The sequence below is a fragment of the Meriones unguiculatus genome, chromosome 6, assembly GCF_030254825.1.
Source record: "Meriones unguiculatus strain TT.TT164.6M chromosome 6, Bangor_MerUng_6.1, whole genome shotgun sequence".
NCBI lineage: Eukaryota > Metazoa > Chordata > Mammalia > Rodentia > Muridae > Meriones > Meriones unguiculatus.
In genome coordinates, this window is record NC_083354.1 from 89,071,537 (window position 1) to 89,083,651 (window position 12,115).

Genomic DNA, 12,115 nt, shown 5'->3' on the forward strand with positions numbered 1-12,115 from the left:
CATTGGATCCCCAAATGAGTTGCAACCCACAGACTGAGAACCCTTGCTCTAGGTTGTTGGCTGCTGGGAAAAAACAAGAACCCCGATTCTAGATGCAACAAACATCAGATTGCTGAAGGCAGGTTCGGTGTAACATTGACCTCTCACCATTTCTTTCGTATGCTGGAAGTTCTCACTCTTGAAAGATACAGGAAAGGGCGCGTGTCCTAGCTTTAGTGGATTTATTTCTGCTGCGCAGCTGATGTCACCAGCCTACAGAGAAGAAGAACACATCAGACTTGGAAAGCAAAATGATATGTGTCATTCCTTTTAGCCTGCCAGGAAATCCTGCTGTCATGTGGGGTATGGGAGGGGCTCCTTTCTCAGTAGCTCAGTGGCCAAATCGTTTGTTCTCCAGTACAGCTCACTGCAGTGAGCTGATGTGACCTGATGAGACAGGCCAGCTTCTCAGAGCTTGTCACGATTTCAGTATGGTTTGTTCATCATAGTTCACACATTGGGAGAGTTGGTCTCTCCAGAGCCTAACAGAATCCTCATCAAAGAGACTAGAGAGACTTCATCCAGCAACTGATGGGAGCAGATGCAGAGTACCACAACCAAACATTAGGAATCCTGCTGAGGAGGGGGAGAAAGGATCAGAGAAACTGGAGGTATAAAGGACCCAAGAACATGGCCCACAGAATCAACTGGCTGGGACTTTTGGAGGCTCACAAGATGAGGAGCCTGAAGGGGTCTGACGTAGGTCCCTGCATATGTGTTATGACTGAGTAGCTTGGTGTTTTGTGGGAGCTTCGACTGTCGCTGAGTCTTTTGCCTGCTTGTGGCACCCTTTTCCTCCTACTTGGATGTCTTGTCCAGCCTTGATGTGATGGTATGTGCCTGGTCCTATTTGGCGTAATATGCCATGTTTGGTTGATGTTCCTGGGAGATCTGATCTTTCCTGAGGGGAGGCGGTGGGGGCTGGGGACATGGATCTCTGGGAGTGGGGAGATGGGGGAGAGACTGCAGTAGGGATATAATATGTGAGAGGAATAAAAAGGAAGAAGAGGAAAAGAAAGAGGAAGAAGAGGAAAAAGAAGGAAAGGAAGGAAAGAGGAGGAGAAGGTGGAGGAAGAGTTGTCTCCAAAGTAGCAGTATGGAGAGAGCATCGTACCTTTAAGAGTTGGGTCGCAGTAGAACATCTACAGGTTAATTAATTGGAAGTATGTCCTAAAAAAGGGACTGCAGAATTCTAGGCCCTCTCCAGTTTCCTACTTGGCAATTTTCTTTCCATTTTCTCCTCTCTCTTGTACCAAACTCCCATGAGACTCACCAGAGCTGAAATGCTGCTGCTATCATATCACAGAAGCTCAAGAACTGGGGATTAGTTAACCTAACCTCAGGCATTTTATTGTAGCAATGCAAAATGAACTAATACTTTGCCAGTATGACATGAGATAAATTTGTAATAAATAAGTAAAATAAATAAATAGATAGATAGATAGATAAATAAATAAATAAAAAATAAAAAACCATGAGTGATTCAATTTAGTGTTCTTTTCTCTGGAACAGTTCAGTACTTTAACTCCTTTAAGTCTAGTGTATAAATTACAGAAATGACTACTGTCAGACTAGCCTGGTGGTCAGTTAAAGGAGTGTGAAGAGGTGTTAGAGAGTGTTAAGAAGTTCGACTATGACAAGGCACTTACCTCTTGGCCCAGGCTACATGGAAAAAGCCCTGTAACGGCTCTCAAAGAAAAATACCAGTGTTGTGGCCTTATCTTATCTAGATTCTGACTTCATTGTCTTGCTGTCTCGCTTTAGAAAGTAATTAGGGTGATTGAAATGAGTAACTACCGGCTGGAAGTCCTAGCCAGCTGCTTGAAGACCAGCTTCTAATTGCAGCTCTCCAGACCTACCCTGGGCTCACGGTAGACTGAACCTCTCACCTCTTGGTTTTCTCTTGTAGCAGGGATCTGACTGAGTCAAATTTTCCTTACCCAAGACAGAGACTGTAGAATAACTTCAGCCACCTTTAACTACCTAGACCAGGATGATGATTTTCTTAGGCCATAAGAAGTTTGATGCCAGTTTTTGGGATCCAGGATGCGTTATGAGCTCTCTTGTTTTCCACCTTTCAGGAACATACACAATCACCCTTAAGTCTTAGGCCATTTCTGTCTGTGTGGCCAGATGTATTATCCTTACCTGGTCTGCTTCTATCCCGGTCAGGTACAAGAGTGGGTTCTTCGCCTTGGTGTACTGAGGAATGTGAATGGTCACCAATGCCATGCTTACTGGAGCATTTCCCGTGGTTACCTATGTAGAGAATAACATGTGACACAAATGCTGCCATAAAAATCATGCGGGGATGCTATTGGTGAGGAGGGGAATGAAGAGTAGCAAGTTTGGCCTGAAGGGCAAGGAACTGAACCTCGCTAAAAATCAGCTTTTCACTGGCCATGCACTCCCATCCTGTCTGTTCCCACTGGTGGGAATTAAATTGGTAGTGTGGAAAACACTTGTTACAATGGCTGATACTTAAACTCTTTTTTTTTTTTTTTATGGGTTTTCGAGACAGGGTTTCTCTGTGTAGACCTGGCTGTCCTGGAACTCATTCTGTAGACCAGCTAGTCTCGAACTCACAGAACCATCTGCACCACCACTCCCTGGCTGATACTTACTCTTAATAGTGTTATTTTCTTTTACTATGTATTGATTGAAAATCCTATAAAGCAATGTGCTTACCTTCCTCACTTTCTGAAATATCAAATCTTGATAACCAATCAGGATTCTTTTGTCATTAAAGACACGGATCTAAACTGCAGAGCTGAAGCTGTTTGTTGTTGAGTGGAAATGCACAGACAGAATGGTGTTGACTCCGGGAGGCAAGCGAGTCGCTATTTACTTTCCAAAGTTTTTACAACATTCTTTTCTGATTTACCTGTTATTTCATATTTTAAGCTCCCTCTCTTGTTTAGTCATACTCTGTAGCTCAGACTGGCTTTAAACTTACAGCAATCTCACCTCAGCTTCCTAAATTCTGGGATTACAGGTGTCTTTCTGTGAATTTCCCTAGGTAATTGATCCCAATCTTCAGATTAATAGTTACTTACTTAAAGATACAGTCATGCTGTATTGAATTGACTTGAAACATTTTAGGAACTACTTAGCATGACTGTATAAAAGCCCTATTTGTACCGTGTTGGTGAGTTTTTTCAAACAGGACTGGTCTCCAAGTGTAAAACAGTGAAATGGATGCTCACCCACAGTAATGCCATTGTGGTGATGCCTTGTTGGCTTTGAAATGTATATTATTTCTCCATTACTCATTATGCACAGCTACTTATCTGTCATCTACCTCAGAGTTCTCAAAGCGTGGCACCCACACCAGCAGCCTCTGCAGCATGGCCTGTGTGCTGCTCAGAGATGCTTACTTCCTGGCTCACCACAGCCCTTCTGAGTCCAAGGCTCGGAGCTGAGGTGCTGTGTGTATGTTAACAAGCTCAGCCAAGGCTACTGCACACTCAAGAGCGACCACCGGTGCCTCACTGCAGCTGTGTTTGACTTTCTTCTCATCCTAGATCCCTTTATTTCTCTCCCTCTCTTCCTGGGTTGTCATCCACATGAGAAGCTTACCAACCTTGAGGGAGAAGACGAATTTAGGACCAATGTCTTCAATACTGTTTATGACAGAAGGAACATTCTCATCCAAAGAGATTTCATAAAAATTTATGTTGGTGGATCTGTTGGGTGACATCAGTAAAAGCCAATTATTATTGTTTTTGAGTTTTTTCTTGAAGCATCTTATTTATTTTACTTACGTGTCTTCTACCTTGGATTATTATCAAAACAGCTCAGTTTTGCTTATACCAAATGATTATTCTACCTTCACATCAACTTCTTAACATTCCACACGAGAAAATATGAGCATCTGTGTTTCTGCTAGGCTGGTGTCTGTGGGGGAATAGAGATGGCAATGCTCCCTACCTCCAATGCTAGTGGAATGTATGCAGCATATATGTTAATATAGAATTATTAATTATTGTTTGCAGTTGGTCTGGTGCTACATATTTTAATGCTAATTATTGGCTCCCGAGATCTGGCCCCTGCCTGGATGATTTTCACATCTCACTGTCTTCCTGTAAACCCTGCTTAAGATATTATACCTGTTTGACTAATAAAAAGCTGACCTGGGTGGAGCAAAGGTGAGGCGGGCAGAGCTAAGGTTCACGGGCTTGGGAGAGAGAGGATCTTGGGAAGGAGGAAGATAGGAAGAGAGGAGGAAGGAGGAAGCCGGCGTGGGTGAGGTGGAGAGAGAATCACGTGGTCCAGAAGGAAGGCTTCTGAGAATGGCATAGAAGGAGAAAGTGACCCAGATGAAGAATATGCAAGGATTTATAGGTGGGAGGTGCCAGGTAGGAATGGCTAAGGCGGATGGCGTGGGATGGCGACTGGAAGATATGAGATAGCCTAGGTACAGCATCTGCGCAGCTCAAGGTAAATAAGGCAATTATAAAATCTAACAGGGGTCTGTGTTTTTATTTGATTGTGTTAGCGGGTTAGAAAATACCGCCACAATAATTATAAGGCTAATAATAAAGATATTAGTCCGATACTGTTTATTTTCAGCAGCAAATTATTACCATAACACGAAAGTTAATACTGAAAGTTAAAAGTACTAAACACTAAATAAAATAAATCATAATATAAAAGTTGAAAAAAACCACGAAAATAACTTAAAACAACTTTCTTTTGAGTTCTACCCCTTCACTGTCTCTCTAAGGAAAGTCTGTGTGTCTACCAGTTGTCAAGTTTCTAATTTAGGTATAAAAGTATTATTTTAAAACTGACGGTTGCGTTATTCTCCAGACTGCTGTTACATTGGCAAGTGTGTTCAAAAGGTAGACACGCTCCAGCTGTGATGGTTGGCGTGAATTGCTAAGCCAAGAATTTTCACTTGCTGTGGCTGTGGCACAATGACGGGTGCCCGCTACTAGCTCCTACATGACTAAATGCCTTTCAAACAGGACGTGGATTTACTTTATTAATCTTCTGTAGTTTTGACCAACTCTAACAGTTGGCAGTGAGTTGAAGGTTGAGCACATTTGTTTCTATCACTGCGAACTACTCCTAAAATCCAAAGATGTTATTATGAGATCTTGACCACACAATGTAGGATTCCTGATTCATATCTGCAAACATAGTGATGCCCAGGCCACAGGATTCCCCATGGACTGTTGCACTGTGGGGAGTGCTGAGATGCTGATAGCTGGAAGCAGGATTCTGAAAAGCTTCATGCATTCCCCTCTGTATGTTCCTAGGAGACACTTTATCTAAATTATAGGATGTTCAGTTCGTTTCCTAAAAGAACAGACTAAACATTTTCTGAGACAAAAATGCTTTCTATCTTCTGGGCACTTCTGTCTCTGTCTCTTTTTATAATAATTTTTTATATTAATCACAGGTTATTTACTTTGTATCCTAGCCGTAGACCCCTCCCTCCTTCCCTCCCAATCCCACCATCCCTCCCTCATCTCCTCCCTACCCCTTTCCAAGTCCACTGATAGGGGAGGACCTCCTCCTCTTCCATCTTGACCCTAGCTTATCAGGTCTCTTCAGAACTAGCTGCAATGTCCTCTTCTGTGGCCTGGCAAGGATGCTCCTCCCTTGGGAGGGGAGTGTCGAAGAGCCAGCCATTGAGTTCATGTCAGAAATAGTCCCTGTTCCCCTTACTAGGGTAGCCATTTGGGTACTGAGCTACCATGGGCTATATCTGGGCAGGGGTTCTAGGTTATATCCATACATGGTCCTTGGCTGGAGAAACAGTTTCATAAAAGACCCCTGTGCCTTGATATATTTGGTCCTTGTGAAGCTCCTGTCCATTCCAGGTCTTACTAATTCCCCCTTCTTTCATATGATTCCCTACATTCTGCCAAAGGTTTGGTTATGAATCTTAATATCTGCTTTGATACACTGCCAGGTAGAGTCTTTCAGAGGCCCTCTACAGTAGGCTCCTGTCCTGTTACTTCTTTTTTCCTATATCCAATGCCCATCCTGTTTGTCTTTCTAAGTGAGGATTGATCATCTTACCCTGGGACCTCTTCCTTGTTTATCTTCTTTAGGTGTATAGATTTTAGTATGTTTATCCTATCTTGTAGGTCTGTATAAGTGAGTATATACCATGTGTGTCTTACTGCTTTTGGGATACATCACTCAGGATGATTGTTTCTAGGTTCCACCATTTGCCTGCAAATTTTATGATTTCCTCGTTTTTTTAATTGTTGAGTAGTATTCCATTGTGTAAAAGTACAATTTCTTCATTAATTCCTCAACTGAGGGACATCTGGGTTGTTTCCAGCTTCTGGCTATTATGAATAAAGCTGCTACAAACATGATTGAGCATATGTCCTTATTGTGTACTTGAGCATCTTTTGGATATATGCCTAGGAGTGGTATAGCTGGATCTTGAGGAATCACTATTCCTAATTGTCTGAGAAAGCGCCAGAGAAGAAATAGTGGGGAAGACCCTAGAACTCATCGGCACAAGAGACTACTTCCTGAACAGAACACCAACAGCACAGGCTCTAAGATTAACAATCAATAAGTGGGACCTCATGAAACTGAAAAGCTTCTGTAAATCAAAAGACATTGTCATCAAAACAAAACGACAGCCTACAGACTGGGAAAGGATCTTCACCAATCCTATGTCTGACAAAGAGCTAGTATCCAGTATATATAAAGAACTCAAGAAGTTAAAAAGCAACAAATCAAGCAATCCAATTAAAAAATGGGGTACGGAGCTAAACAGAGAACTCTCTGTAGAGGATTGTAGAATGGCAGAAAAACACTTAAAGAAATGCTCAACGTCCTTAGCCATCAGGGAGATGCAAATCAAAATGACCCTGTGATTTTACCTTACACCCATCAGAATGGCTAAGATCCAAAACTCAATTTACAACACATGCTGGAGAGGTTGTGGAGAAAGGGGAGCCCTCCTCCATTGCTGGTGGGAATGTAAACTTGAAGAACCACTTTGGAAATCAAATCTATCTCTTTTTTTTTTTTGCCTCCCTCTATCTATCTCTCTCTGTCTGCCCTCATCTTTCTTCTTCTTTTAAGAAAGTTCTTCAAAATGTTCAAAAGGAAAATCTATCACACGGAGAGTTGAGAATAAGTGGTATTTGTCAAGGCTTTATGTGCATGAGAGGGAACAGTGATGTGCTAGCCTTGTATGGAAAATGGGGAAACTGATGAGGATTTAAAACAGAAAACCCAGCTATGTGTGCATGAGTTATCCTCTTTGCTTTCCAGATGTTTATGTAAGCCCCTAAACAGAGCCAGCTCCTGAATTGATTGATATGGTCTGCTTTTTGTATTTTAAGGAGATCTGACACTTTTCCACATTTTGCATAAGTTTTCCCTAGATTGCTTTAGGGTTGCACTAGCAGTGATCTAAATACCTGTTAAAATAATCCTACATTATTATATACATAGAATATAGCTGTACATTTATACAGTATTACAGTATTGCTCAGGGACATCATGATTAGGTAGCACTTTCCTCAAATGTTTACAAAATAGTAAAGATTTTTTTTTTTTTTGCTGTATTGATTTTGGTGGTTACACTAACAAAAATGTGAAACAACCAAATATCAGTTAATACTAGAGTGCTTACATGAATAATGATTCATCCAGAAATAGAGTAAACTAGATATCTATATCCTGAGATGAAAACCACTTAATGATAGAAAAGGACGTGTTAGCATTCACTGTGAGTAAGTAAAACGTTTGTGTATATGTAAACAACCTTGTAGATAAATGAACTGCTTGTGCAGAAGATATTTTAAAACAGTCTTGTTAATTTGTGTAGATTGTTACCAAGATGGTAGAGAATGCTAACCTCACTTTTCCTTTTGTGTTTTATTGTAATATGTGTATCTTCAAAATACATAGAGGTAATGCTTTAAAAAAAAGTTTGTGGGAAACTGTCTGGGTGTAGGATCATAAATCATTACTTTAAAATTCTCCTCAATAAAATTTTTGACTATATAGCTTAACATTTTAAGTACATACTATAGACTCTAATACTAGAATGTGTTAGAACAAAGCTTACACTCACAAAAATACGTAGATAAGATGTCAGTAGGAGTAAAGTCCTATTTCAATCCTCAATTTATTCCATGTTAACATGCTTGTAAAAGCATTGACTTTCACCAAATATGTTTAAGAATACAGAATGGCATACATTGGAAGGAAAAAGCTCAAATGATGTGGCAATACACATTATGGTAGCTTTGTCATTAATTACTGTTTTATTGAAGAGATAGTTTTGTAAATTGTAGCTACCGATATACTTCTCAGAACCTGATACATAGGCTAGGTTTTGTTTTTACTTGGCTTTCTGACTCACTGGATACAGACACATTCTTTTTTTATCTTTGCTCATGTGTCTCAAGCTTCAAACAGGAAGATTTTCATTTTTGTTTTGTGATTTATTGCATGAGCTGTATGTTCCATGGTGTTTTCAGGGGCCTTTACACAGGGAATTGGCCTCAGTTCTGAGAGTGAGAGGTAGAATCTGCCTGTAGCCACCTGTAGGATCTGTATGTGATCCATTTCCCAAGACACCTGCTCCTTGGAAGAATTCAAGCTAATTGTTGTCTGCTAGTAACATTTTAACCACTGTCCTCTGGGTGACCTGTATTTGGGAGGCAAGAAAAAGGAATAAAGTCTTCCTTCATGGATGATCTCCTTTGGAAAATCCCTCATTTCCTCCTGGTTGGAAGAAAACCATCACCAGTCATTTCTGGGGTTTTCCATTAAGGAGCTAGACTTAGTCTAGTTTCCATATCAGTGTATTCAGCCTGTGACTCCATTTTATGTTTGTTGTTCCCCTTTGATGTCCAGGACAGGATGCTGGGGACTTCCTTGTCCAAGAACAGGCATATTGCTTGGCATCCAATATGTATAATATGAAGGAGCAGTGAGAAGTGTTGGCAGCCCTCAAGGCCCCCAGGGCATACTTCATTGTCTTAAGATAGATTTTTAAAAAATAGTTATCTATCTACCTATCTATTTTTTATTTATACAGCATTCTGTCTGTATGTGTACCTGCACACCAGAAGAGGGCACAAGATCTCACTATAGATGGTTGTGAGCCACGATGTGGTTGCTGGGAATTGAACTTAGGACCTTTGGAAGAACAGCCAGTGTTCTTCCTCTGAGCCATCTCTCCAGCCCGATTTTTTTTTTTTTAATAGATCACAGGCACCTCACCCCTTTCAGGAGAGTTAATCTATGACTGTGACTAACACATTTTTCCTCTGCCATCTCAGTGCTGTTCTGAGTCAATAAACCTAAAAGGTCCAAGTGTTCCCAGGCATTGATTTTTCTGGATATTTCTAATCTAGCTGGCCCATGGGCTAAAACTCAACAGGTGGGAGACAGTAGTGAGCTACGTGATTTATGTGCCAGGGTGCAATGCTGTCAGGACTTAGACGCCACCCATCCGTGGAGCAGGCTCTACTTACCTGGTTAAGTGAAGTTCAGCATCGTACAGGAGAGGGATCTTGAGACTGACTGAATTGTCTGCTTTGTTTGTTTCTTGGCTCTCACTTTAAAACAAATATTAGACATTTACTTAAAGAGAAATCTCATAAAAAGCTACTGACCATCGGTTTATGATTTCATTGCATCTTACCTGAAGGCTTGGAAATTGATGGATGCCTGGTTCTGGAGGTTTTGAAGATTAAAGTCGAAGTTAATGGTGAAAGTCACCTACACACGATATTAAAATCCAACAGTCAGCGATGGTCTGTACCAGGAAATAATGTTCCCTTGCAAGGTGAACCCATTCTCGTGTAATTCTGAATTTTATGTCTTAAAATTTTAAGTCTGTAGACCAAGTCTGTCCACCTTGCTTTAGCTGGCTTACCGGAGAACCTGAGCTTAATGTCTGTTGGGTACATACCCTCTCTGGCTACATTTGTTAGAACTGTCAAGCTTTGTGCTGATCTGAAATTTACTTACAGCACTTTGACCAGTGTTGGTCAACCTGGTCACACAAAAGAACATTCCATATTGCAAGGTACATGGAGGAAACTCCACTTGTGCTAACAACTTAAAGGAAGTAGCCTCGGTGGGGTAACCCGTTTCCGTGTGTGGGCAGCTATTTTGTGATGTCTGTTAAAGGATGATGCCTGGGAAAGACAGTGCTGTGAGGAGTGCCTTTGACTTACCTGCTGTTCACTCTTTAAGGCTGGGTATCCCACATCACAGGAAACAGATTTCTGCGATGAACCAACCTGGCACGTTACTTCTGTTCCATCGACCTGAACAGGACCAAAGAAACAACAATGAAGTGTGTGTGTGTGTGTGTGTACCCACACTGAAAGTTTCATGAGGAAACCTTAGCCATGATAATGGTTTCTATTTATGTATATATATTTTGCTCTCAAAGACTTGAATAAGATTGAATATCTTGTAGTATCCAAATGGTTAGCTGTTTTTACTGTCAAGGCTAAAGATATACTCAAGAAGCCAAAGGATTGGTGAATTATGCACTATGGAAATCAACTTTTGTATTCCAGAAGCACAAATATTTTAACTATAATATTCAGAAGTATTATCTTTAGTAATATATTCTCTTTAGAAAACAGGGACCAGGACAAGAGACTGCCTCAGAGGGCCTCTGAAAGCCTCTACCCTGTAGGGTATCAAAGCAGATGCTAAGACTTATGGCCAACCTTTGGGCAGAGTGCAGGGCATCTTATGAAAGAAGTGGGAAATAGTAAGGACAGGAACTCCACAAGGAGAGCAACAGAACCAAAAAATCTGGGCACAGGGGTCTTTTCTGAGACTGATACTCCAGCCAAGGAACACTGATGGAGATAACCTAGAACCCCTGCACAGATGTAGCCCATGGCAGTTCAGAGTCCAAGTGGGTTCCATCGTAATGGGAACAGGGACTGTCTCTGACAGGAACTGATTGGCCTGCTCTTTGATCACCTCCCCCTGAGTGGGAAGCAGCCTTACCAGGCCACAGAGGAAGACAATGCAGCCACTCCTAATGAGACCTGATAGACTAGGATCAGAAGGAAGGAGAGGAAGACCTCTCCTATTAGTGGACTTGGGGAGGGACATGCGTGGAGAAGGGGGAGGGAGGATGGGACTGGGAGGGGAAGAAGGAAGGGTTTATGGGGGGATACAAAATGAATGAAGTATAATTAATAAAAATTAAAAGGAAAAAAGGAAAAAAATTTGAAATGTATATTTTCAAAAGAAGAAAAAAGCATGTTTGCTTCATTCATTCATTCATTCATTTGAGACAGGGTTTCTTTATGTAGCCCTGGCTGTCCTGGAACTCACTTTGTAGACCAGGCTGTGTTGTAACTCAGAGATCCACCTGGCTCTGACCCTGGGTGCTGGGATTAAAGGTGTGTGCCACCATTTCCCAGCAGCATTTGTCTTTTAAGTATCTAACAGACTCTGCCAATTTTCCTCAGTTCATTTTGTCTTTAACGTACAAGGTTCCATGTGGCACAGGCCATTTAAACAGGAGGTCAGTAGAAGTTTGGAATTCTAAGTCTATAATGTTCACCTTTACTGGCAATAGGAAGAAACTATTTTTTATATTCTTTAATCAAGCAGTCTACTTGGAAAATAGCTTTTTCTACTTTTTTTTTTTTTCTGTCTCTTCATGCCTTGGAGCATAGGAATTAGGGCTGGCTCGGTGATGAGGTCAGCTGGATAGAGTAGCTTTGCAGGAATGTGTCTTCCTGGCAGCGGCAGCAGCAGCAGTGTCTGCAAACCTGAGAATGACGCGGTGGGAGTCGGAATGCCCCTGAGCAAGTGCACTCCATCTGTCTAGCACAAGGACAGGCGGCCTCCTCACACAGATGGCTGCAAAGGTTATGAGCTGCCACCGCCAAGGCCTGGGGTAAAGGAAAAAGTGACCCTCACTGGAAGCAGAGCCGCCCTGGATTTGGAGCCAGGCTGTGTTCTCAGGAGGCTTAACTAACTGGAAGCCACAGGGTAGGACAAACCATGCTCCAGATCAACTGATTTTTTCAGACAATTTGGAGGACATGGAATCAGAGATGGTGATTGTCAGGGAGGATGGAGGGGAAGGTTG

General features: G+C 41.6%; 1 protein-coding gene across 1 annotated transcript in view; it reads right to left on the minus strand.

Annotated features, from left to right (window-relative positions):
* The window catches only part of Itga2 (integrin subunit alpha 2), a 107,692-nt gene that overhangs the window by 12,429 nt on the left and 83,148 nt on the right, over positions 1–12,115 (minus strand). Inside the window, exons 21-26 of the mRNA XM_060385731.1 lie at positions 10,221–10,313; positions 9,683–9,759; positions 9,513–9,596; positions 3,623–3,725; positions 2,188–2,298; positions 148–252 (exon numbers count right to left, since the gene is read on the minus strand). Of these exons, the coding sequence (XP_060241714.1) occupies positions 148–252; positions 2,188–2,298; positions 3,623–3,725; positions 9,513–9,596; positions 9,683–9,759; positions 10,221–10,313 (573 nt within the window). The remainder of the gene's footprint in view (positions 1–147; positions 253–2,187; positions 2,299–3,622; positions 3,726–9,512; positions 9,597–9,682; positions 9,760–10,220; positions 10,314–12,115) is intronic.